Source organism: Ochotona curzoniae, unplaced genomic scaffold, assembly GCF_017591425.1.
Source record: "Ochotona curzoniae isolate NIBS_2020 unplaced genomic scaffold, NIBS_Ocur_1.0 contig_3527, whole genome shotgun sequence".
Classification (NCBI taxonomy): Eukaryota; Metazoa; Chordata; class Mammalia; order Lagomorpha; family Ochotonidae; genus Ochotona; species Ochotona curzoniae.
In genome coordinates, this window is record NW_024465897.1 from 962550 (window position 1) to 987031 (window position 24482).

The window sequence follows — 24482 nt, forward strand, 5'->3', positions numbered from 1 at the left end:
GGGTACAGGGTTCCAAGACTTTGGGCTGTCCATGATTATTTTCCCAGAAGACAAGGGAGCTGGGTGGAAAGCAGGGCTGCCAGGATTAGAACCGGGCCCGATTTATTTATTTTTATTGGAAAGTTAGATCAGAGACAAAAAGATTCCTCATCTGCTGGCTCAGTCCCCCAAAGGCCACAGAGCGAAGAGTTTGTGTGTCTCCCACGGTGGTGCAGGGTCCTGAGGCCTTGGGACGTCCTCCACTTCTTTCTCAGGCCACAAACGGGGAGCTGGATGGGCAAGTGGAGCAGCCGGGATATAAGGGAATCCTGGCCCCGAGCCATCGCCTTGGTTCCCCGGTCACTACTTTTGCAGGAGACAAAGTTGCAGGCTGTTCAGCGCAGCACGAGCCGCTCGGCCCCTGGGACAGTCCTTAGGCCCTTTCATCTCCATTCCTCCTTGTCCATCTTGGGCTTCCACGTTCGGGCGCTGAGAGGCGCGCCCCCTGCGCTGCTCGGGCAGCCCTCGGAGCTGCGGCCACCGTCCGCAGTCCCGGTACGCTCCACACTGCCGAAGGACTGGCTCGCAGGGGGCCTCGGGGAGAGAACAGCTGCGCGGGGCCAGAAAGCCTCCGTGGGAAGCTCGGTGGGGCGGGAGAGCGTCACGGCCCTGAGGGAAGGAGCCAAGGCTCAGCCCCGGGATCCGTGGCCGGTGGAACCTCGGGCAGAAAGCACTCACGCAGCCGGACCGCGACCACCGGCCCGCACTCGGGACGCGCCAGCCTTTGTGGCTGCCGTCGTAAGCGTTCATGAATCTTTGAGCCAATCAACGCTGGGACAGTTCAGAGCACACCAATAAGCGACGTCCAGGGGGCGGGCTTTCCGTATATGGGTGGGGGCTAGAAACGGAACCCGGAGCGAAGGGAGCTTGGTTTCCGGGGATGGGCGCGTTGCGAGTGTCCGTCACTTCCGGCCCTGTCGACGGAAGGCTTGGCGGCGGCGGGAGCGGCCGTGCTGTGAGCCGGTGCCGGAGGGCGCGATGGCGGCGCCGGATTCGGATGTCGAGTCGCTGCCTCGTGGGGCTTTCCGCTGCTGCCTCTGCCGCATTACGACAGCCAACCGTAAGCGGTGGCTAGTGAGAGGGTGGTGGCGGTGGAGCCTGGCCGGCTTAGGGCTTGTGTAGACCGTAGTTGCTGTCAGGTCAGCGATGGGCTCACACCTCCCGCTGCCGCCCCGCACGTCCGAGCGAGCTGCGGGGACAGTTCCAGCTCTCTCCTCCCTTCTTTCCCAGGATGGGAAGTCACAATGAAAGTCTGGTTATCTTGTTCCCCCTTACCCGTCCCTCCGCCCTGGCCCTGGGGAGGGGGCTGGCCACCCACAGTCGCACGGTTCGGTGCCCTGCAGATCTGCCGCGAGAACTGCGGGGTCAGAAGGCCCTGATTAAGGTCGGGAAGCCCCAGGGTTGGGGGACGTGGATGCCTGGACGATAAGCTGCTAGCCGGTGGGGGAGAGGCGGAAGGTGGGTTCGGGAAAGTGTGCATCATCATCGTGTAACAGTGCTTGGTGCTCAGGGAAACCTCCAGCGTGCACCTGCTCCGCCGGACAAGGTCTTCCTTCGCTTTGTGCACGGCACTACCACTCTGTCTGGCAAAGCAAAGTGGAAATCCAGGTCTTCCTTGGCCCCACATAGCGCAGCAGCTGATTCGTCAAATAGGAACTCCTTTTCCCACATTTACTAGGTACCCCACTGGGCCAAGCACTACACAGGAATAATTCCCACGTGGTTGGGGCCGTAAAGCTCTGCGTTTTGTATCTTAGGAAAGTGATGTGCAAGAGATTAAGTGACTTGACCAAGGGCTCGTGCAGCCTGACATTTGGATTTGAACCTGAACGATGTGGTTTCAGATCCTGCACTTGAAATGATCCTCACATTTCCTGAGATGATCCGACAGGATCATTCAGTTGTTGGTTCTTCTATGACTTGTATGAGTTACTTTTTTTTTTTTTTTGACTATTTGCGTATGTTGTTTTACCTAGGGCATGCATATGGTTCTTCGTTGTTGTTTTTTTTTTTTTTAAGATTTATTTGTTTTTATTGGAAAGTCAGATATACAGAGAGGAGGAGAGAGGAAGGTCTTCCATCTGATGATTCATTCCCCAAGTGACCACAGTGGCTGGTGCTGGGCTGATCTGAAGCCAGGAGCCAGGAATCTCCTCCAGGTCTCCCACAGGGGTGCAGGGCCCCAAGGTGTTGGGCCGTCGTCCTCAGCTGCTTTCCCAGGCCACAAGCAGGGAGCTGGATGGGAAGCAGGGCCACTGGGATTAGAACTGGAGCCCATATGGGATCCCAGCACATTCAACGCTAGGACTTTTAGCTGTTAGACCACCGTGCCGGGCCCATGCATATGGTTGGTTCTTAAGAACTATTTATAGTATAACCGATTGCCTTGGAAACCAGTTAGAGCCTGCATTACGTAGGCAAGTGGACAAGAGAGAAATGAGAGAGGAGCCAGGGTTTTCTTCCAGGGTCACACATTTTTGTGGCTTGGAAAGATTCATGGAATTCACACAGGCAGAGAGCAAAGCTGGGAGGGCGGGCCCCTGGAAGGGGGAATTGGCATGTGTGTGTCCCCTGCCTCCACAGGACCCAGCCTGGATGCCCATCTGGGAGGCCGGAAGCACAGGCACCTGGTGGAGCTGAGAGCTGCGAGAAGGGCCCAGGGCCTCCGCAGTGTGTTTGTCAGCGGCTTCCCCAGGGATGTCGATTCTGCTCAGCTCTCCGAGTACTTCCAGGCGTTTGGACCCGTGGCCAGTATCGTCATGGACAAGGACAAGGTAGAGGATGAAACTGGGCCTGCCACGGACTGACCACGACCAGCAGCCTGCTGGGGCTGGTTCCTGGCGTGGCCTTGTCTGGGTGGACATACCGCGCGACCTCACATGCCCTGCCCCTGCCCCCTGGGTTGTATTTCATCAGGGTTAGTTGCTGGGCCACTTGTCTGTCATCTGTTCTTTCAGTAATGGTTTTTGTTCATCAGTTAGTTATTCACTGGCAGCTTTGTGCCGGGCACTGTGCTGTGGCTACATTCTGCATGGTGGATGTGGTAGATGTGGTCTGTGCTCACGTGGAGCTTACAGTCTGGAGGTGAGCAACATACCACGGGGAGCAAGTGTGCAAGAAACCAGTTGTAAGCCAGTTGGCAACTTACTGAACGCTAGCAGATACTAAAGTCATGTGATCAGACACCATGTGTCAGACAGGTTCGTTCATTCTCTGTGGTTCCTCGGAAAGGCAAAGTGACGAGAGAGATGTTCCAGCTGCTTGTTTACTCTCCGCATGTTTACACCAGGTAGAGCTGGACTTGGCTGAAGTCAGGAGCCAGGAACTCCATCTGGGTCTCCCACTGCAGTGGCAGGGGTCCAGCCAGCTAAGCCGCCACCTGCTACCTTCCAGGAAATGTTAGCAGGAGGCTGGGTCCGAAGTGAAGCAGCTGGAGCTTGAAGCAGGCACTCTACAGGCAGTGGGAGTGCCAAGCACTGGGCTGACCCGATATGCCAAGCAGACCCTCTTATCACTGTTTTAGTCCTCTGGGAAGAACCTCACCTTCTGCTGTCATGTTGTGCGGTCACATTGTGCTCCTGAGGCTGCACCGTGGTCATGTAGGTGTGCTTGGGGTGATTGCGAGCATCCTCAGCGACCCAGGTCCTAGGATGGGGTGCGTGGGCCTGTTTTTGTTGGAGTTTGCATTCAGTAACTCAATTACAAATGGCTTCACTTAGAAGACTTCCTGTCCCAGAGATCCCAGGTCTGGAGTCCCGGGTGTCCCAGTGTCCCTGCTGCCTTGTCAGTGTTGTCATGTGGCTGCTGCTTGCCTGACTCGAGGCAGGTGGGAGAGGTGGGGATCCAAAGGCCAGCGCCTGCTGATTCTGACTGCCTCCCTGACTCACTTTTTGAGGCCTTTTCAGTAGTCTTCCACTTCTGTCCCATTGGCCAGAATTCTGTCACATGCATTCCCCTACTTCTAGACAAGCTCGGGAAACTTGGCAGTTTTAGGTGGATATTCTGCCTCTCTGAGCAAAATCAAGATATTGTTAGTAAGGGGGAAAGGAAAATGTGTATCTGTTGGGTACTTGGCTGAGTCTGTTCTTGGTTACTTCAGGAAGCTCAAGGACCCTGTTTTTGTTGATGTCTTCTTTCAGTAGCAATGGGTCATGTTTTCCTGAAGCTAACTTCGGCTTCTAAAGGTTGCTGTTCTTATAATAATCAAATCTTTGTGTAATCACAATGCACCAGTTATTAAGAGTACCAGGGATTGAGTCCATCTCCATGTTCTGGTCCAGCGTCCTGCTGATGCACCTGGGACACAGCAGATGAAGTCCCGGGCACAGGGACCCATCACCCACCCTGGAGGCCGCGATACCTGTTGGGCCCTGAGTACAGGGACCCTTCACCCACCTCAGAGGCCGTGATGGTGTGTCGGACCCTGGGTACAGGGACCCATCACCCACCTCGGAGGCCGTGATGGTGTTGGGCCCTTGGCGTTGGCCTGGCCCGGGTCTGGCTGTTGTGTCATTTGGAGAGTCAATCAGTGGAGAGACTGTCTGACTTTCCAAAAATCATAAAAATAATGAACTTTTTGAAAAATTTTTATTTCAAAGGCAGAATTACAGAGAGAAGTGAGACAGAGAGAGTTCCTCCATCTGCTGGGTCATTTCCCACAATGGCCACAGTGGCGGAGCTGAGCTGATCTGAAGCCAGGAGCCAGGAGCTTCCCCTGGTCTGTCATATGGGCGTAGGGACCCAAGGATTTGAGTCATCCTGCAGTGCTTGCCACCTCTTGCTCCTGCCCCCGACCCCCCAGGCCACAAGCAGGTTGCTGTATCAAAAGTGGAGCAGCTGGGACAAATCAGTGCCCATATGGGATGTCAGCACTTCAGATGGAAGCCTGGCATATTATGCCATAGTGCCAGGCTCCAGAATAAATTAAAAAACAACAGCAACAACAACGAACAGGAAAAGTTAAGGAGGGGTAATACAGACTGTGAAATAACATTGGGGGCTGGAGCAATGGCTCCAGTGGCTAATCCTCAGCCTGCAAGTGCCAGGATTCTATATGGATGCCAGTTCATGTTCCAGCTGCTCCACTTCCCCTCCAGCTCCTTCTTACGGCTGGGAAGGCAACAGAGGATGGCCCAAAGCCTTGGGTCCTGCGCCCACATGGGAGACCTGGAAGAAGCTCCTGGCACCTGGCTTTGGGTTGGCTCAGCTCTGTGTGTTGTGGCTATTTGTGGGGTGAACCAATGCATGGAAGATGGATCTCTCTTCTCTCTATAAATCTGTCTTTCCAATAAAAATAAATCTTTAGGGAAGACAAAAAGAAAGCACCTGATTGAAAGAGTAGGGAACAAGGAAATAGGCAGAGTGGGATTTTCAGAGCAGATTACAGTAATCCTAAGTGAAACGTGTGGGCAAGAGTGAGGAAGAGACCTGCTCTCCTAAGCCTGTTCCTTACTAAAGTGTCAAGGCGGCATTCCCCCATGATGGGCAGTTACCATCTCCACGTCCTTGTCCACTGCCGCCCACAGCACACACTGGCGTTCCTGGTCCCCACACTGTGATTGTTTCTCTGCCAGGGGGTGTTTGCCATCGTGGAGATGGGCGATGTGAGTGCTCGGGAGGCTGTGCTGGCACAGTCCCAGCACAGCCTGGGAGGACGCCGCCTGCGGGTCCGGCCACGGGAGCAGAAGGAGTTCCAGAGCCCAGCCTCCAAGTCCCCCAAGGGGGCCGCCCCTGACAGTCAGCACCTGGCCACGGCTCTAGCGGAAGCCTCGGACGTCGGGGCGCAGATGGTGAAGCTCGTGGGGCTGAGGGAGCTGTCTGAGGCCGAGCGGCAGCTCCGCAGTCTCGTGGTGGCCCTGATGCAGGAGGTGTTCACGGAGTTCTTCCCGGGTGAGTTGGCGGTGACGGTGCCCACACCTTCGCTCTCCTTCCGTCCTCCATGGCACGGCAGCAGGTGCTGAGCTGGCTGCTCCTCCCTCCTGGTTCTTGACCATTATTCTCTGCTCGGCACCAGGCTGTGTGGTCCATCCTTTTGGCTCTTCCATAAACAGCTTTGATGTCCATGGCTGTGATCTTGACCTCTTCCTGGATCTGGGTGACGTGGAAGAGCCTCAGGTGAGTGACGGAGGGTCCAGGTGGGGGACAGTTGGGAAGAGTCAGTGAGAATGGTCATGAGGTAGAGGGCAAACACTTTACCTTTTCTATTTGTTAATTCTTCATCTGTAAAATTGGGAAAATAGAACCTGCCTGAAAAGGTTGTTGTGTTGGGAGACGTGAACGTGCATGGGCCTTGGGTTATTATTTCCTTTTTGTCCTTTCTTCTCTCTTTCTAAAGATTTTATTATTTTTTTTTTATTGGAAAGTCACATTTTTACAGAGAAGAACAGACAGAAAGATTGTCCGTCTGCTGGTTCACTCCCCAAGTGGTTGTAATGGCTGGAGCTGAGCCGTTCTGAAGCCAGAAGCCAGGAGCCTGGAGCTTCTTTTGGGTCTCCCACGTGGGTGCAGGATCCCAAGGCTTTGGGCCGTCCTCGACTGCTTTCCCAGGCCACAAGCAGGGAGCTGGATGGGAAGTGGAGCTGCAGGGTGCCCATATGGGATCCAGGCACGTTCAAGGCGAGGACTTTAGCCACTAGGCTGCTGCACTCGGCCCCCCTTTTAAAGATTTATTATTTTTTATTTAGAAGTTAGATTTATGAAAAGGAGAGATCAGAGAAATTTCTTCTATGCATTGGTTGATGCCCCAAATGACTGCAGTAGTTGGAGCTGAGCTGATTGGAAGCCAGGAGCTTCTTCCAGGTCTACCACGCAGGTGCAGGGCTCAAGGACTCAGTTTTCCTTTGCTTTCCCAGGCCACAAGCAGGAATCTGGACGGGAAGTAGAGCTGTTTCACTTCTAAAAATAAAAGTGGGGCAGCTGTGATACGAAATGCACCCATGTGGGATGCTGATGGTTGTAATCAGAGGATTAGTTTGCTGTGTCACCATGCGGGCCCCATTTTTTCTTTTTTTATAAGCATATGCATTTTAAAATACTTATTATTGGACCTGACGTGGTAACCTAGTGGTTTAAGTCCTCGTCTTGCATGTGCTGGGATCCCATATGGGCACTGGTTTGTATCCTGGCAGCCCTGCCTCCCATCCAGCTTCCTGCTCATGGCCTGCAAAAGCAGTCGAGAACAGCCCAGCGCCTTGGGACTCTGCACCTGTGTGGGAGGAGACCCAGAAGAAGCTCCTGGCTCCTGGCTTTGGGTCAGTTCAGCTCCAGCTACTGCAGTCACTTGGGAGAGTGAACCAGGGGATGGAAGATCTTTCTGTCTGTCCTCTTTAAAAATCTGAGTTTCCAATAAAAATAAATAAAAATTAAAAAAAATTATTTATTTTTATTAGGAAGACAGGAGGTGAAGCTCTTGTATCTACTGGTTTGTGCCCCCAAATGGCCACAATTGGCCAGAGCTGAGCTGATCTGAAGCCAGGAGCCAGGAGCTTCCAGGAGATTTTCTGTGAGGATTAAATGAATTAATAGGGGCAGATGTTGTAGTATAGTGGGCTCAACTACCATCTGTGATGCCAATATCCCATATGAACGACAGTTTAAGCTCCAGCTGCTCCAATGTGAATCCAGCTCCTGGCTAAGGCACCTGGGCGGCAGCAGGTGGCCTGGGTGCTTGGGTCCCTGCCATCCACAGCGAAGACCTGGGTGGAGTTTTAGCTACCTGGTTTTGGCCTGGCCCAACCCTTGCTGTTGTAGCCATTTTGGGAATGAACTAGCAGATGAAAAATCTTTCCTTCTAATTCTGCCTTTCAATTAAAAAAAACACAAAAAACAAAAAAACAACATATATATTGGGTGCTCATATACTATCGAGCACCCAATAAACAGTAAGGGTCCTGGGGATGGGCTGTGGGAGGGCAGCAGGCATGGCGTTCACTGGGCTCACTCTTCACAGCCTGTCCCCAAGGCTCCGCAGTCTCCATCCCTGGACTCGGCCCTGGCCTCCCCATTGGATCTTCAAGCCCTGGCTTGCACTCCAGCCTCGCCTCCAGACTCCCCGCCTCCTGATTCTCCCCAAGGTTCTGAAGCTCTGGACTTGGAAACGCCTTCCTCGTCCCTGGCACCCCAGACTCCGGACTCTGCTCTGGCCTCGGAGACCCTCGCCTCTCCCCAGTCCCTGTCGCCGAGCTCACCGCTGCAGGAGGACAGGGGCGAGGGCGACCTGGGGAAGGCCCTGGACCTCGCAGAACCCCGGAAGGGAGAGACGACCGAAGGGGCTGCACTGCTGGAGCTGGTGGGATCCATTCTCCGGGGCTGTGTCCCTGGGGTGTACCGAGTCCAGACTGTGCCCTCGGCCCGGCGCCCTGTGGTCAAATTCTGCCATCGGCCCTCAGGACTCCAGGGTGACGTCTCCCTCAGTAACCGGTACCTTTGGGGGCTGTGGGTGGGGTATGTGAGGCGGGCAAGCGCCTGTGCCCGTGCAGACCTGAGCTTTTTCCTGTTGGGTCCCATCTTTTCTGCCACCTGGCTTCGGTTCAGTGTTTGCAAGTGCACTCTTTGGAATAACGTTTTTTAAGGGATGCAGAAAAGCGCTCATGTGACTGAATTTGGGCAACACTAAGTGAAATGCAGACTCGCTTCTGCTTCCCTCTCCGTCCCTCCCTTGCCCCTTGAGGGCTCTAAGCCGCGGCATGCTGCGTGAACGTCCAAGGTAGACAAGAGGATGTAGTGTTTCCCACCTCCTCTGATGCTGCGACCCATGGCCTCTCACTAGAGCAGCATTTCAGCAACTCTCTTGAGAAACCTGCTTTGCGCTTACTCCAGCTGGCTGCGGTGCGGGTCTGGAATGAGAGCTGGGCCTAGCTGGTTCTGAGGGTTCCTGAGCCCTAACACGCAGCACACCTGTGTTCCCTTTATCCCAGGCTGGCCCTGCACAATTCCCGTTTCCTGAGTCTGTGCTCGGAGCTGGACGCGCGAGTGCGGCCCCTGGTGTACACTGTCCGCTGCTGGGCTCAGGGTCGCGGGCTGGCAGGTGAGAGGCTGCGGGGCAGGTCAGGGCGCAGGTGGGCAAGGTGGGCGAGGTGGGGGAATCAAGGCCTAGAGGCATCTTTTGTCTAACTGGAATTTTTGATTATTTACCCAGGAAGTGGCCCCCTTCTCAATAACTACGCCTTGACCTTGCTCGTGATCTACTTCCTTCAGACCAGAGACCCTCCTGTGTTGCCCACTGTGTCCCAGCTCACCCAGAAAGCAGGTATTAGGGTGCACCACCACCCTTCCTACTCCGTCAGCTTCATCTGTCCTCTTCGTCCTAAGCAGACATACTTAGCCACGTCGCGGCGCATCCTGCTTCCACATTGATCCTCCCCTCTTGCCTCCACAGGGGAGGGTGAGCAGGTGGACGTGGATGGCTGGGACTGCAGCTTCCCCAGGGATGCCTCGAGACTGGAGCCCAGTACCAACGTGGAACCCCTCAGTGAGTTTGGAGAGCTTGCTGGTGTCACATGGGCCCTGTGCCTGGCATGGTTTTCACAGCAGCCCCCGGAGGGCTAATACTGTTACTGCCACCTTGAGCAATGAAGAAACCCTGCCTTGCAGCAACTGAATGACTTGCCCAAGGTTACACTGTTGGCAAGGACAAGAAGCAGCGTTTTGGGGAGGAGGTGCTGGAGGTGGGGAGGCTGGGCTCATCCATGGGCTGAGAAGTCCTGCTGAGTCAGGACCCATCCATCCTCCCTCTCAGTGACCCTTTCCCCGCTGTGCCTCCTCCTCCAGGCTCCCTGCTGGCCCAGTTCTTCTCCTGTGTCTCTTCCTGGGATCTTCGCGGCTCACTGCTCTCCCTGAGGGAGGGTCAGGCCCTGCCTGTGGCGGGGGGCTTGCCTTCGGACCTCTGGGAGGGGCTGCGTCTGGGCCCCATGAATCTCCAGGACCCCTTTGACCTCAGTCACAACGTCGCTGCCAACGTGACGAGCCGGGTGGCTGGGCGGCTGCAGCACTGCTGCCGAGCGGCCGCCAGTTACTGCCGGAGTCTCCAGTACCAGCAGCGCTCCTCCCGGGGGCGGGACTGGGGCCTGCTCCCCCTTCTGCAGCCCAGCTCCCCCAGCTCCCTGCTGTCTGCCACACCCATCCCCTTGCCCCCCGCCCCCTTTCCCCAGCTCACTGCTGTCCTAGTGCGGGTGTTAAAGGAAGCACTGGGGTGTCACATTGAACAGGGAACCAAGAGACCACGGTCAGAAGGGGGTGGGACGGAGGAGTTTGCCCCGGAAGGGACCAGCAAAAGGGTGAAGCTCGATGGACTGAAGAGCCGCGAGGAGGAGAAAGAGGAACCGCAAGGCTGTGCCGGGGTCCACGGTGAAGATGGAGTGGAGGAGATGGTGGTAGAGGCCGGAGAGGCGGTGCAGGACTGGGTCATGCGGAGCCCGGGGCGGCTGGGGGATCCGCCCCCGGTGGCTGGAGGAGAAGGGCGGCCAGTGCCTGCAGAGCAGGGGCCCAGGGGACCTGAGCGTGAGACGGGGACGGGGCCATCACTGCTCTCCGCGAGCTGGCCCTGCGCCCTGTGGCACCGAGTGTGGCAGGGGCGGCGGCGTGCCCGCAGACGCCTGCAGCAGCAGGCGAAGGAAGCGGGGGAAGGTGCTGGCGCGGGAGCTGGGTGGCTGGCCATGGAGGCGCGGGTCAGCCAGGAGCTGAGAGGACCGGGGAGTGAGCAGAGGCCAGCCTCGGCGCCCCTCCTCACCTTCCTGGTGTCCGCCTCGGCAGCCGAGCAGACCCTCACCGTGGCCCCTCTCCAGGATCCGCAGGGCCTCTTCCCTGATCTCTATCATTTCCTCCAGGTGTTCCTCCCCCAAGCACTGCGAATTCTCCTCAAGTGAAGGCAGGCCGCAGGCAATAAAGCTGCTAGTTTAATACAGACTGGCCTGGTGTCTCTGATTTCCACCCCGACGTAAATAGAGCCTCGGATCTGCCTGGTCCGACCCCCCTGGGCACCCCAGGCCTCCCACACACTGCAGGGCACCTCAACCAGGTTGGCCTCCAGTGAGGCTGCTGACCCACGCTGATACAGGGCCTCGGCACTGCCCAAAGGAGAGTCCGTCCAGTTCTTTAATTGGGCTGACTCTGACCGAACCATGGGAAAAGCCCTGTGGGAAGGAGGCTTCTGAGGGGCTGGGAGGGCCACGGCCGGGTCTCCCTGCGCCCCTGGACGGGCGCAGAGCAGGGTCGCGTGCACTGCGAGCCGACCTCACTGGTAGAGGGCTGCGGAGCCAGGCCCCGCTACACGCTCCATCCTCTGCAGACGGCCAAGGGAGCGGGGCTGGCTGAGCGGGCGGCAGGTCCGGCCCGCCGCCGCCGGGTGGGCGAGGGGAGGACGGCAAGTGGCGGCCCTGGGACCCCGGAGCCCTGCCACCCCGGAGCCCTGTCACCCGGCAGCCCCGGGACCCCGGAGCTGTCACCCTGCAGCCCCAGGACCTCGGCAGCCCTGCCACCCCGGAGCCGTGGAATCCCGGCAGCCCTCCCACCCCGGAGCCGTGCCACCCCGGCAGCTCTGCCACCCCGGAGCTGTGGAACCCCGGCAGCCCTGCCACGTCGCCGCCCCCGCCCGTCACAGTCTCCCCGCCCACCGCGCTTTCCGCGCGCCCTCCGGGACTCCGGTTGGCCGGCTCCCGCAGAAGGGCGGGCCCGCCCGCTCAGGGCCCCAGTGCGCAGGCGCGAGCGGCGGCTCCGGCCCCACCCCCTCTCCCCAAGCCTGCGTGGCTGGCGAGCCGAGCTGTCGTGCGTAGGCCCTCTATGCCGTCCTCGCTTTCCGGCTGCTGTTTCGGCACGGCGCTCCTCTTCCCCCCTCCCTTTTCTCCCTGGCGGCTTACTTTGCGGCAGCGCTGAGAGCCCAACCCCCTTTCTCTGCGGAATCACCATGGCGGCTGGGGTAAGTTTGCCGGGTCTGGTGAGCCGGGTCCCCTTATCTACAGCCATCCTCTGCCTGATTGGGGCCAGAAGGCGCCGGAGTGGTTCTGGCACCGATGGCGAGAACTGATCGGGGGCTTACAGCCCGTATTGTAGGAGAGCAGGGGTCCTGGGGCCTGGAAGGGAACTGATGTGTAGGGGTTCTCAGCTGGCAGAGGTGGAGGAATCTGGGCTGGAGGATGAAATGCTGCATCTAGAGCGTCTGGAGCCCGAGAAGCGGATTCAGCTTCATTTGCTTCTTTGAGATGCGGAATCCTGGCAGGTTGGCGTAACTTGCCGCCGTTTTGTGGGGCCACAGCGGGGTCGGAGTAAAGAGGAGGGTCTTTGTGGGAAGGCTCATGCGGCATGGTTAAGGTTTGCCTCTCGGGGAGAGAGGAATCTCCGGACAGTGAGGCCAGACCAGACCGGGGGGAACGGGTCTGACTGGCCTGGTAATGGTCAAGGCAAAAGCTGGGAACTCGGCTGCCGGACGGGACGGGAGGGATGGCGTGCTCGAAGAAAGGGAAGAAAGGCTTTTTCGGGAGAGCGGTCGTTTTAGGAAAAGGGCTTGCTATTGGCTGTTTCCGTGGCCCTTGTGGGGAACTGGAGCGTCCGGATGCGAGTGCCTTGCAGCCGGGGGTGGTGGTTGCGAAGCGCTGACGAGCTCAGCCACCGAGTGGGCAGGCACCGTCACTGAATGGAGCACGGGCTCGGGACGGGAGGGCTGCGTGTTCCTGGGCACGTGGAGCCTGTAGCGCCCGAGAGAGAGAGAGAGAAAGAGAGAGAGAGAGAGATGCGCTTGAGAGAACTGTCCTTAAGGAAGGTCAGGTTTGTCGCCAGGCTTTATTTAGCAGCTGATGGCGTGTTTCTGTTCTTGGTGGTTTGGAAGCCTCTGGTGACATGTGACAGCGCTGAGGGACCTGGCTTCCCTGGGGGCGCCAGGAGGGGTTGACGCGATGGCGATGACTCGGGCACTGAGGCCTGGGACCTTTCCTGCATTGAAGCTTCCATTCCTCCTTTTCTTGCATAGACCCTGTACACATACCCTGAACACTGGAGGGCCTTTAAGGCCCTCATCGCTGCTCAGTACAGCGGGGCCCAGGTCCGCGTGCTCTCCGCACCACCCCACTTCCACTTTGGCCAGACCAACCGAACCCCTGAATTTCTCCGCAAATTCCCTGCTGGCAAGGTGAGTAAGCAAGTGGAGTCTTGGAACCCTGAGGGGCGCCTGCCTGCTGGGATGGACCCCGTCTTGAGAAGGGAGCGTCTCACGTTATTTCCTTTCAATTTCAGTGATTAATTACACTTTCTTAATGATTGTGGTCATGAACACAGCAGCTGTTCGGCAACTTTATGAAGCTGACAGGCTCGCTTTGTGTTTGGGAGGAAGAGCTTTGATCAAGTGCTGTCAGTGTGAATGTATTACTTGCACATCATGAGTGAGACTCTTGATCGCAGAGGCCTGAGATGGGGAATTGGCTGGAAGAAGCCGGTCCTGCACGCCACGCGCCTAGCACGGCTTCTCTACCTGTGTTAACCAGATGTTTGGGATTTCCTTGTTGTAAAGTTCTTCTGTGTATTATGAATTTGGGCAATAATGGTGAACTTTGTATTTGTCCCAAGCAGTTGTGCTCCTGGGACTAGCTGTCTTCATTTCTCACTGTTGCCCAGGTTCCAGCATTTGAAGGTGACGATGGATTCTGTGTGTTCGAGAGCAATGCCATCGCCTACTATGGTATTGTCACAGGACATGGGAGCGGGAGACTGGAGGGGAGAGTGTGGGAGCGGGCGAGGAGGGGTTCCTGGGAGCCCAGGCGGGTGTTGGTGTGCCTGCACAGCTGTGGTCTTTGTGCTGCCCCGGCAGTGAGCAACGAGGAGCTGCGGGGCCGCACGCCCGAGGCCGCCGCCCAGGTGGTGCAGTGGGTCAGCTTTGCTGACAGCGACATCGTCCCCCCCGCCAGCACCTGGGTGTTCCCCACTTTGGGCATCATGCATCACAACAAACAGGTGAGCCTGGGAGCGTGGGGCAAAGCAGGAGCGTGCTGGGGCTTCCAGGTGTTGGGGTTGAGGGCAGGAGGTGCCCGAGCTGTGGGCAGTGAGGAAGGAAGCACTTTGCGGACAGTGGGGAGTGGGGTCTGGGCTCTGGGTCAGACCCACAGGAGACATTCCCACTGTGTGCAGCTTATAAAAAGGTGGAGTTCTCATCCGCACAGCAAAACAGATGGTCATGATCACTATGGTGGGGAAAGAAGGTGGGCCAGCCATGGAGAAGTTCAGCCAGCCAGAGCTTTGTGATTCATTTGGAATCATCTCAGAATCTTAAGCCGTTGGAAGTTGGCTGGGGTGAAACGGCTTTAGTGGTGCTGTGCAGGGGTGAGTGAGGGATTGTTGCCCTCTGATGAGCTTGATGATTTTCAATCACTAGGCCACTGAGAATGCAAAGGAGGAGGTGAGGCGAGTCCTGGGGCTGCTGGATGCGCACCTGAAGACGAGGACCTTCCTGGTGGGAGAACGAGTGACGCTGGCCGACATCACAGTTGTCTGCACCCTGTTGTGGCTCTATAAACAGGTGAACTGTGTACAGATCTGGGTGGGGTCAGAGGGTGTTGGAAATATGAATCTTCAGCTTACCTTGTGTTCTGAGGGCTTGGAGCAGGGAGCCAAGTTGGCAGGTGGTCTGGAGGAACCCTGGTTAGAATGCCAGGATAAATGCCCCGGCCTTTTTAAAGTTTACTTATTTTTATTGGGAAGTCAGATGTACAGAGAGGAGAGACAGGAAGATCTTCTGTCTACTGATTCATTCCCTAAGCGGCCACAACAGCGGGAGCTGAGCTGATCAGGAGCGGGGTCACCGGGATTAGAACCAGTGCCCATATGGGATCCTGGTGTGTGCAAGGCGAGGACCTTAGTTGTTAGGCTACCGTGCTGGTCCCCCCTTTTAAAAAAAAAAAAGGGCCCGGCGCGGTGGCGCAAGTGGTTAAAGGTCCTCGCCTGGCACGCCCGGGATCCCATATGGGCGCCGGTTCTAATCCCGGCAGCCCCGCTTCCCGTCCAGCTCCCTGCCTGTGGCCTGGGAAGGCAGTCGAGGACGGCCCAAAAGCTTTGGGAACCTGCACCCGCGTGGGAGACCCAGAAGAGGCTCCTGGCTTCGGATCGGCATAGTATCGGCCCGTTGCGCTCACTTGGGGAGTGAATCATCGGACGGAAGATCTTCCTCTCTGTCTCTCCTCTCTGTATATCCGCCTTTCCAATGAAAAAATAATAATAAAAAAAAAAAAAAACCAACTTTTTTTTTATCTGGAAGGCAAAGTTACAGAGTGAGAGATCTGCCAACTACTGGCTCACACCCAAATGGCTGCCATGGCTGAAACTGCCCAGGTCCGATATTAAGAGCTAGCAGCTGCTTTGGGGTCTGCCACAATGGTACAGAGGCCCAAGCAGTTGGGCCATCCCCTGCTGCTTTCCCAGTCCATTAGCAGGCAGCTGGATGTGAAGTGGAGCTGCCAGGACACTTAACTATTGTCCATATGGGATGCTGACATTGTTGGCTGAGGCTTGACTTGCCAAGCCGTGGCAGTTGTATTTATTTTCATTTGAAGGTCAGAAAGACAGAGGTGTCTTAACTGCAGTTGGATTTATCTGGGCCTGGCTGAAGCCAGGAGCCTGAGCTGCCTGGGTCTTCTGGGTGGGCGTCAGGGGCTCATTCACTTAGCCTGTCATCTGGAGGCTTCCAGGGGTGCATCAGCGGGAGGAGATGTGGGGCTTGATCGGGTGTTCTGATAGAATGGGATATCGGCATCCCAAAGGCGGCGTTAGAAACTTCCATCCCCACTGGTTCACACCACAAGTGGCCGCAGCAATGAACCTGGATTAGGCCAGGCTTTAATCTGGGTTGCCCATATGGGTTGCAGGATCTGAGACCTAAGCACTTGGGCAGTCCTCAGCTGCTTTCCCAGGCTTCACGCAGGGAGCTGGATGGGAAGTAGAGCAGCCAGGACACAAACTAGTGCCCTTTTGGGATCCTGGCACATGCTCAGGCTAAATCCACTGAGCCATCACGCCAGGTCTCCCAGGCAGCAGCATTAAAAGCCCAGCCCAGTGCTCACTCCAGGGCTGACTCAGTTTGTGTTTTTCTGAAGATGCTGGTTACTATGTCAGGGTTAGTTTCTGTGTGGCTGCTGACTTGTTGAGTGACATTAGGTATGGATGAAAGCCCCCAGCTCCAAGCTCCTTTTGGAGGCAGATCTGGGTTCAGGTCTTGGCTTGCTGATTCACTGATGGAGCTGCAGGGCTCTGGGTGTAATCGCCACTCTGGGTTTTGCGTCAGAGACTGGCACTGCAGCCTCGGGCCCAGGCTCATCGGGGAAGTGATGTCATAACAAGGGAAGAACACCCTGTGCTGAGACCCTTGAAGGGCCATGCAGTGGGGGAAGGTGAACTGAGCCTAGCGTACAGCAGAACCAGCCTTTTCTTTTACAGGTTTATTTATTTTTATTGGAAAGTCAGATATGCAGAGGAAGAGCTTCCATCCGCTGATTCACTCCCTAAGTGGCTGCAATGGCCAGAGCTGAGATGATCCAGGAGCCTCCTCTGGTTCTCTCACATGAGTGCAGGGTCCCAAGGCTTTGGGCCGTCCTCCGCTGCTTTCCCAGGCCACAGGCAGGGAGCTGGATGGGAAGTGGAGCAGCTGGAATGCGAACTGGCACTCGTGGGATCCTGGAGCATGCAGGGCAAGGGCTTTAGCTGCTAGGCTATCGTGCCAGGCCCAGAACCAGCACTTCTGAAGTTGGCTTATTGAATGGCAACATTGGTGAGGTCTTCCTGAGCAAGGTTTAGCTAAAAGGGCTTGTTCTAAGTCAGTTGGCCTTCTCACGTCCTGGGATTTGACAGTAGTGCCTGCAGATGCTGTGTATTCCCTGCAGAGAATTAATGCTTGTGGTGGTTTGTCGCCTTGTCTGACAGCAGATACACAGCCTGCTGTCAGAGCTCCTTGTTACTTCCTTTCTTTTCTTTTCCTTTTTTTTTTTTGGTTTATTCTATTTGAAAGGCGGAGTTAGATAGCTTCCATCTTTAAAGAAAATTTTATTTGAAAGGCAGAGAGACAGATCCTCCATCCCCTGGTTCATTCCCCAAATGTCACAGCTGCTTGGGCCTGGAGGCTGTGGCTCAGTTGGCCTGTGCAGTGTGGACGGTCCGCTGTTGCCTCTGGAAATGGAGGCAACTGGATTCACAGTTGAGCTGGGACTAGAACCCCAGATGGGTCTGTGATACTGGAGTTTTTCCTTGATTCAAAATTTGAAAGTTGAAACAATAGACCTAAGAATTTTGTAAATGGGCAAGGGACTAAGTGTTCTACAAATGGGTTCATAGTAAGTGGAGAATGGACCCAAGTATCCATTAAATTGGACTGTACTGTAGGTAAAAAAAAAGAGAGGTGAAAGTGAGCCAGGATTGGTCTTGGAGCTGTAGCAGTGAGCTGCGGTCGGGATGGAGCAGGGAGAAGGAAGGGGAGAGGACTGGAGCCGATCTGTGGGTCACCACTGCCGGGAGCTTTCCTCTGACTGTACCCTGACACTCTGGCAGGTCTTGGAGCCTTCTTTCCGCCAGGCTTTTCCCAATACCAACCGCTGGTTCCTCACCTGCATTAACCAGCCCCAGTTCCGGGCCGTCCTAGGGGAGGTGAAGCTGTGTGAGAAGATGGCTCAATTCGATGGTGAGTCTGAGGGGACGGAATACCGGGTGGTCGGGGATCCCCCCCCCCCCCTGGATTTTTTGCTTACCCTTTGAGTTCTGGGTATTCATGAATGTAGGGTATCAAAGCTATGGACATCACATGCTCTCTCACTTGCATGGCATGGGTACATGGCGTGCCATGTGGTGTCTCTTTGTCGAGGTTGTGGGTTTTTTTTCTCAAGGATGTGTGGTAAACTGGTGATGGTCAGTTTGGGGCTCACCTGTAGTCCCCACTTGTCCCTCTTGCTAGCCTGTGCTGCCTAGTTCTGGAGGAATATAGGCAGAGTTAACATCATTACTTTCTTTTTTTTTCCTGTGTGCCAGCTAAGAAGTTTGCAGAGAGCCAGCCGAAAAAGGATACGCCACGGAAAGAGAAGGGCTCGCGGGAAGAGAAGCAGAAGCCCCAGGCTGAGCGGAAGGAGGAGAAGAAGGCTGCTGCCCCAGCGCCCGAGGAGGAGATGGACGAGTGTGAGCAGGCCTTGGCCGCTGAGCCCAAGGCCAAGGACCCCTTTGCTCACCTGCCCAAGAGGTGAGCTGGGGACGGGACCCAAGAAGCTAGTCCTGCATCTGTAGGTAACGCCTCATGCCAGAGTTTATTAAAGGTTTATTTTTATTTAAAAGGCTGAGTTACAGAGGAAATAGGAGAGACAGAGAAAGACCCTTCATCCACTGGCTGACTCTGAGATGTCTGCAGTGTGTGGAGCTGAGCTGATCAGAAGCCAGGGGTGTGTTCCAGGTCTCCATGCAGATACAGGGCCCCAAGGATCGGGGCCTTGTACCGCCTTTCTAGGCCATAGGCAGGGAGCTGGGTTAAAAGTGTAGCTTCTTGGCTTGAACTGGGATGTTTTAGCCACTGGCCAAGGCTTTTAACCTGTTACACCACAGCCCCAGCCCCATGGGCAGGAAGAATTACCAGAGCTTTGGCTCCATATTGAGCACATCAGGTATTTGAGAGGGTTATAACTCCCCAAGAGCTGAGTGTGGAGGTAAATGAGCTTGAATTGCTTGTTAAAAAGATCTGCAACCTCCTAGAACCCCTGGCAGTGAGAGTTGTATGAAGAGGATGTGGAGTGCCTCACAGCTGCCTTGCTGCAGTGGTAAACACTACAGCAGGGGTGTGTGCGTGTGTGCAGGGCTAGCAGGAATGTGTGTGTGTGTGTGCGTGTGTGCGTGTGTGCGTGTGCAGGGCTAGCAGGAATGAGTGTGTGTGCGTGTGTGTGTGTGTGCAGGGCTAGCAGGAATGAGTGTGTGTGCATGTGTGTGTGTGTGCAGGGCTAGCAGGAATGTGTGTGTATGTGTGTGTGTGTGCCTGGCTAGTAGGAATGAGTGTGTGTGTGTGTGTGTGTGTGTGTGTGTGTGTGTGTGTGCAGGGCTAGCAGGAATGAGTGTGTGCAGGAATGTGTGTGTGCAGGGCTAGCAGGCATGTGTGTGTGTGTGTTTACCACCCCCCGCTTCGATGAATCAGGCGAGTTCTTAGGAAGAGAGCTGGTGATCTTGGCTATGTAGTGTCTGTCTGCTTCATTGTCTCCAAGGTTGAGGGAGCTGTGCTTCCATAGAACTTCCTGCACTACTTCCTCTTCTGGACGGATTCTTAGAAGAGATTTTTTGGTGTGAAAAGTGAGGCATCCCTGGGGGTGGCATGGTGGCATAAAGGCTAGTCCTCTGCCTGCTGGTGCCAGCATCTCATGTGAGTGCTGGTTCATGTCCTAGCTGTTCCAAGCTCCCTGCTTGTGGCTGGGGAAAGTCACAGAGGATGGCCCAAGTAAAGTCCTTGGGTCCCTTCACTCCAATGGGAGAACCTGGAAGAAGCTCCTGGTTCCTGGCTTCAGATCTGCTTGGCTCTGGCTGGGAAGTGAACCAGTGGATGAAGGATCTTATTCTATCTCTTCTGTTCTTTCTGTATAATCTGCCTTTCCCATAAGAAGTTAAGAAACCTCTTTTTAAGAAATGAGGCATTCTGTGTTTGCCTAGTCAGTCTGCCTCAAACCATTTTATTTTAAATATGGATTTATTATTTTTATTGGAAAGGCAGAGATCCCAGCATGTGCAAGGCTAGGATTTTAGCCACTAGGCTACCGTGTCAGGCTCAAGTCTCTGATTTTTTTAAAGTATTAATATTTTCTATACATATTGAGGAAGAATAGTGTGATAACCCAGTTATGTGTGATAAGCCAATCAATTTCCAGTAAAAAATTTATTAGTTGCGGGGAGGGGGGTCAAGTGCAATGGCTCAATTGGTTAATCCTGCCCTTGCAAGCATTGGCATCCCATATGGGTGTTGGTTTGTGTCCCAGATGCTCCACTTCCCATCCAGCTCCCTGCTTGTGGCCTGGGATAGTAGTTGTGGACGGCCCCAAAGCCTTGGGACCCTCCATCCACGTGGGAGACCCAGCAGCTCCTGGCTCCTGGCTTCAGATCGGCTCAGCTCCGGCCTTTATGGCCACTGTTGGGGACTGAACCAGTGGACAGAAGATCTTTCTGTCTCTCCACTTCTGTAAACCTGACTTTCCAATAAAAATAAATCTTTTTAAAAAGATTTATTTATTTTTGTTACGAAGTCAAATATACAGAGAGGAGGAGAAATAGAGAAGATCTTCAGCCTGAGCTGTGCTGATCCGGAGCCAGGAGCCACGAACTTCCTCCAGGTCTCCCACAGGGGTGCAGGAACCCAAGGCTCTGGGCCGTCCTCGACTGCTTTCCCAGGCCACAAGCAGGGAGCTGGATGGGAAGTGGAGCTGCCGGAGTTAACAAATTAAAAAAAAACTGTCATAGCTGCATCTTTGGAAAGATTATAGGAAAATGTAAAAATCAATTGTTAAGATGATTTCCTTCAGACAGCATATATTTATAATTACAATGAAAAAAAAAAAGCCCCTTGGGCTGCTGGCATTTTTGGCTCAGTGTGATGTGAGAATACTTCCGGTATCCAACCAAACGTGTTTGGGGCTCAAGGGGACTGATTTGAGGTGGAGAGCCTTGGCTTGCATTCCTGTGTCAGCTTGTGTAAGCTGACGTTGTGGGGAGACTTGGGTGTTTACTGGATAGGGAAAACGTGCCCTTGCTCTGTGTCTCCACCTGGGGGCAGCAGTTAGCCATGTCCTTGCTGAAGCCTGGAGCAGCCCTGGCTGGGCCCCTGCACGGTTCCGCCCTCCACATGCTTAGCATGCTTAGGCCAGCGGCCCAGGCTCTTTCCTCATAAGGTTACATACATTTCTCCAGGCGGGCAGTGGTCACTTCCTTTGAACACGTAGCTCTGAAGTGGAAGCCCCTGGAGCCCCTAGCTGGCAGCCTGTAGTGTGACTGCCCGGTGTTTCCTTTCTGCTCTCAGTACCTTTGTCCTGGATGAGTTTAAGCGCAAATACTCCAACGAGGACACCCTGTCTGTGGCGCTGCCGTACTTCTGGGAACACTTTGACAAGGACGGCTGGTCCCTGTGGTACGCCGAGTACCGTTTCCCGGAGGAACTCACGCAGACCTTCATGAGCTGCAACCTCATCACTGGTGAGGAGGGTGGGCCGGGGCGTGGGCAAGGGGGCCAGGGCCTGAGGGATGCAAGTCTAACATCCCTGCCGCTCCAGGAATGTTCCAGCGGTTGGACAAGCTGAGGAAGAATGCCTTTGCCAGTGTTATCCTCTTTGGCACCAACAACAGCAGCTCCATCTCTGGTATCTGGGTCTTCCGAGGCCAAGAGCTTGCCTTTCCGGTGAGGAAGGTGGAGGGGAGGAGCCTCTGGGAGGTGGGACAGGAATTAGGGAAGCGGAGTGTTTGATGCCTGGGCCAGCTGGCGTTGAGGAGGGTTCAGGAGTGTGCATGGGGAGGACTGCCCATGTTGGCATCTGTCCTGGGCTCTGCTGACATGTGTCTGCGAGGGAAGTGACACAGGAGTGGGACACTGTCCCTGTAGTCTGACCACATGCTTCTTTGCTGGCTTTCTGTCCTCAGCTGAGTCCAGATTGGCAGGTGGACTACGAGTCGTACACATGGAGGAAACTGGACCCAAGCAGCGAGGAAACCCAGACGCTGGTCCGAGAGTACTTTGCCTGGGAGGGGGCCTTCCAGCATGTGGGCAAAGCCTTCAATCAGGGTAAGGTGTTCAAGTGAGCACCTTGCCATCTCCTGGCTGCCTGCACCTGCCCGTCAGGGAGATGGGGGTCATTAAAGGAAACTGAACACTGAACCCTGGCCTGGCCTGCCTCCTTTGTGGCTTCTTCAGAGGGCACTGGATCGTTAAAGCAGGGAGTCGTGTGGACTGCCACGCAGAATTCTCGTGATGAACAGCGGAGGGCTGTCCTGCCTGCCACGGTGGCAGGATTGGGAGCGATGTGGAGCCTTGTTTTTTTTTTTTTTTTTTTTTTTTTTTTAAAGGAGAGATTCCTTTATTTGAAAGAGTTAGAGAGATTTCATCCGCTGGTTCGTTTCCAACTGGCTGCAGTGGCTTTGGGTGGACCAGGCCCAAGCCAGAGGGCAGGAATTTTATCTGGGTCTCCTGTATGTGTGGCAGGGCCGAGGGATTTGGCCATCTTGTGCTTCCCTGGATACATTAGCAGGGAGCCTGATGGGAATTGGAAGTGCGGGGACATGTGCCAGAGCTCGTGGGATGCTGGCATTGCAGGTGCCTCAGCCACCTGTCCTGTGGCAGTGGCCCCATCATGGGACTGTAGGATCTGGTTGTTAAGGAAGGGCCTGAGTCCTGGCCTCGTGTGCTGAAGGGAGAGTGCCAGCTCCCATGCAGGGGTATGCAGAGCGCCACCTTGGCCCTCCCTCTTTAGGAGGTCATGCCGTGACCCGATCTCAAAATTAACAGTCGAGTCCTCTTGTATGAAAGGGCGTGTTTGCATAAAACTTGTGTACATCCTCCATGCACCTCAGGTCCATCTCCAGGAATTATTACTTAATACGTTGCAAATGTTACACGAGTAGTTTGGTATTGTTCAGGGGATAATGACCAGTCTATGCGTTCAGTACAGGGGCCTTTGTGTGTGTGTCTTTTTTTTAAGAGTTATCTTATTGGAAAGTCAGATATACAGAGAGGAGGAGAGACAGGATGCTCTGTCTGATGATTCACTCCCCAAGTGACCACAACGGCCAGAGCTGTGCCGACCCGAAGCCAGGAACTTCTGGGTCTCCCATATGGGTTCCATATGTAGGCAACTGGGTGGGAAGTGGGGGGCTGCTGGATTAGAGCCAGCGTGTATTTGGGATCCTGGTGCGTTCAAGGTGAGGGCTTTAGCCGCTAGGCCACCGTCCTGGGCCGCAGGGGTCAGTTTTGATCAACGTTTAATTGCACTTGTAGATATGGGAATATAGAGGAGAACCTACTTGGAGGGAGGGAGGTAAGTGGCTGTATCCAAGAGTCATAGTTTAAATACCTCAAACATTGCATTGCAAGGGGATCAGGCACAGACTCGCCAGGAAGGGCTATGGCCGTGGCACAGTAGGCTAAGCTGCTTGCAGTGTTCCCTTCCCATATGGGCTGCTTTGCTTCCAGTCTACCTCCCTGCTTATGGTCTGGGAAGTGAGGAGTAGAGGGCTCGGGTCCTTAGGTCCCTGTACTCACTTGGGAGACCTGGAGAAAGCTCCTGGCTCCTGGCTTCAATCAGCTAACCTGCCTGAGGTGGCCATTTGGGCAGTGAACCAGTGAATGGATAATGCTTCGACTCTGCCTTTCAAATAGAAATAAATCGTAAGCCATGGCCTGCTGTGGCCCTTGAGAGGTTGCAGCAGGTCCACTCACCAGGTGACCACAGTGGCTGGACTTGGCCAAAGCCTGAAGCTTCTGCTTCGCCACATAGGTACAGTGCTTGAGCCATTCTTTGCCAGGCACTTTTCAGCAGAGATGTGGGTCACAAGTAGAATAGCCGGGAGACCTGTATGGGATGATGCTGTTGCAGGTGGAGGCTTGACCCGTTACAGTGCCACGCCACCTCTCCGTATCTGCTTTCTAACAAGGAAGTAGGGGTTCGGATTGCGGTTCCTGCCTGTGGTCACCCGAATGATAGGCCAAGTTTTGAGTCTGGTAGCAGCTAGCTCTGCTGCGTCCTAGAACACAGGGTGCTCATGGTGGCCTGACACCCTGCTCTGATCAGTGGTTACTGCGGCTTCTCATTTTCCCAGAGTGTGGAAGACAACCCCCTCCCCAGTGAAGGTAATAGTTGGCGGTGACACCGGACACTAGAGCTGACGTGAAGTGTGTGCAGAAGGGAGGGCCACTGGGCCTGGCCCGCTCTGTGTGTGCTTTTTTTTCATTTCGGTGCAGACCGGAAGAGGATTCTTGGCTTGAGAAGGGAAGGTATTGACCTTCCCAGATCCAGATAAGGGTTGGGCACTTGGGAGGGATTAGACTGTAGCCTGCCTGGCATCTGACCTGTAGCTGGGGTTCTGCAAGCGACTGGGCGGAGAGTTCAGCCTTGGCACCTAGGCAGGTGGGGATGGGTTGGATCTTGCTCGGGCTCTGCTCCCTGGCACCTCATTTTGACTGGGATCCAAACTTAATACCGGTGTTGCTTCTGACAGACTGGACTCTGGGAGCTGGCCGGCCTCTGCAGGTGCTACGTGCTGGCTGAGGGTGTGCCCCGTGCTTGTTGCTGGGGCCTCACCAAACCTGTCAGACTCTTCCCACTGCACTCTGGTTCTTGGCTTGTGCAATCTTCACTGCCTAAATGATAGGCCCTTAATCTTCCGGTAGCTGAAGGTTTAGGCAGGGAGGGTGCGGCGGAGGGGACAAGTTGAGCCAGTGGGTTTAGGTCTCAGGGGTGACAGAGGCCTAGCTGTTGAGGTGGGGT

The 24482-nt window shown here is 55.2% G+C and overlaps 2 protein-coding genes across 3 annotated transcripts; both read left to right on the forward strand.

Annotated features, from left to right (window-relative positions):
- The first annotated feature begins 963 nt into the window (after positions 1-963).
- TUT1 (terminal uridylyl transferase 1, U6 snRNA-specific) lies at positions 964-10937 on the forward strand. The gene is made up of 9 exons (XM_040981952.1): positions 964-1099; positions 2623-2813; positions 5613-5928; positions 6053-6153; positions 7988-8457; positions 8955-9064; positions 9176-9286; positions 9416-9508; positions 9808-10937. The coding sequence occupies exons 1-9, from the start codon at positions 1018-1020 to the stop codon at positions 10899-10901; spliced, it is 2568 nt and encodes an 855-aa protein (XP_040837886.1). The 5' UTR covers positions 964-1017; the 3' UTR covers positions 10902-10937.
- Positions 10938-11116: 179 nt separating this feature from the next.
- EEF1G (eukaryotic translation elongation factor 1 gamma) lies at positions 11117-21877 on the forward strand. 2 transcript variants are annotated; one of them, XM_040981954.1, is made up of 10 exons: positions 11117-11138; positions 12998-13156; positions 13639-13702; positions 13832-13974; positions 14393-14536; positions 17551-17680; positions 18025-18229; positions 21029-21201; positions 21279-21403; positions 21643-21877. In XM_040981954.1, the coding sequence occupies exons 4-10, from the start codon at positions 13957-13959 to the stop codon at positions 21799-21801; spliced, it is 954 nt and encodes a 317-aa protein (XP_040837888.1). In that variant the 5' UTR covers positions 11117-11138; positions 12998-13156; positions 13639-13702; positions 13832-13956; the 3' UTR covers positions 21802-21877. The 2 variants fall into 2 exon arrangements, with proteins under 2 accessions (XP_040837888.1, XP_040837887.1); XM_040981953.1 differs by lacking the exon at positions 11117-11138 and adding an exon at positions 11768-11950.
- The last annotated feature ends 2605 nt before the right edge of the window (positions 21878-24482 follow it).

What these genes read in the sequence shown, in the direction of transcription:
- EEF1G (XM_040981953.1), top strand. An exon ending in TGTTGTGGCTCTATAAACAG is followed by an intron (nt 14,537 to 17,550) that starts GTGAACTGTGTA and finishes ACACTCTGGCAG; the next exon opens with GTCTTGGAGCCTTCTTTCCG. An exon ending in GCCAAGAGCTTGCCTTTCCG is followed by an intron (nt 21,404 to 21,642) that starts GTGAGGAAGGTG and finishes TTCTGTCCTCAG; the next exon opens with CTGAGTCCAGATTGGCAGGT.
- TUT1 (XM_040981952.1), top strand. Translation starts at nt 1,018, where the DNA reads ATGGCGGCGCCGGATTCGGATGTCGAGTCGCTGCCTCGTGGGGCTTTC. An exon ending in GTGACGTGGAAGAGCCTCAG is followed by an intron (nt 6,154 to 7,987) that starts GTGAGTGACGGA and finishes CACTCTTCACAG; the next exon opens with CCTGTCCCCAAGGCTCCGCA. An exon ending in TCAGGGTCGCGGGCTGGCAG is followed by an intron (nt 9,065 to 9,175) that starts GTGAGAGGCTGC and finishes TTATTTACCCAG; the next exon opens with GAAGTGGCCCCCTTCTCAAT.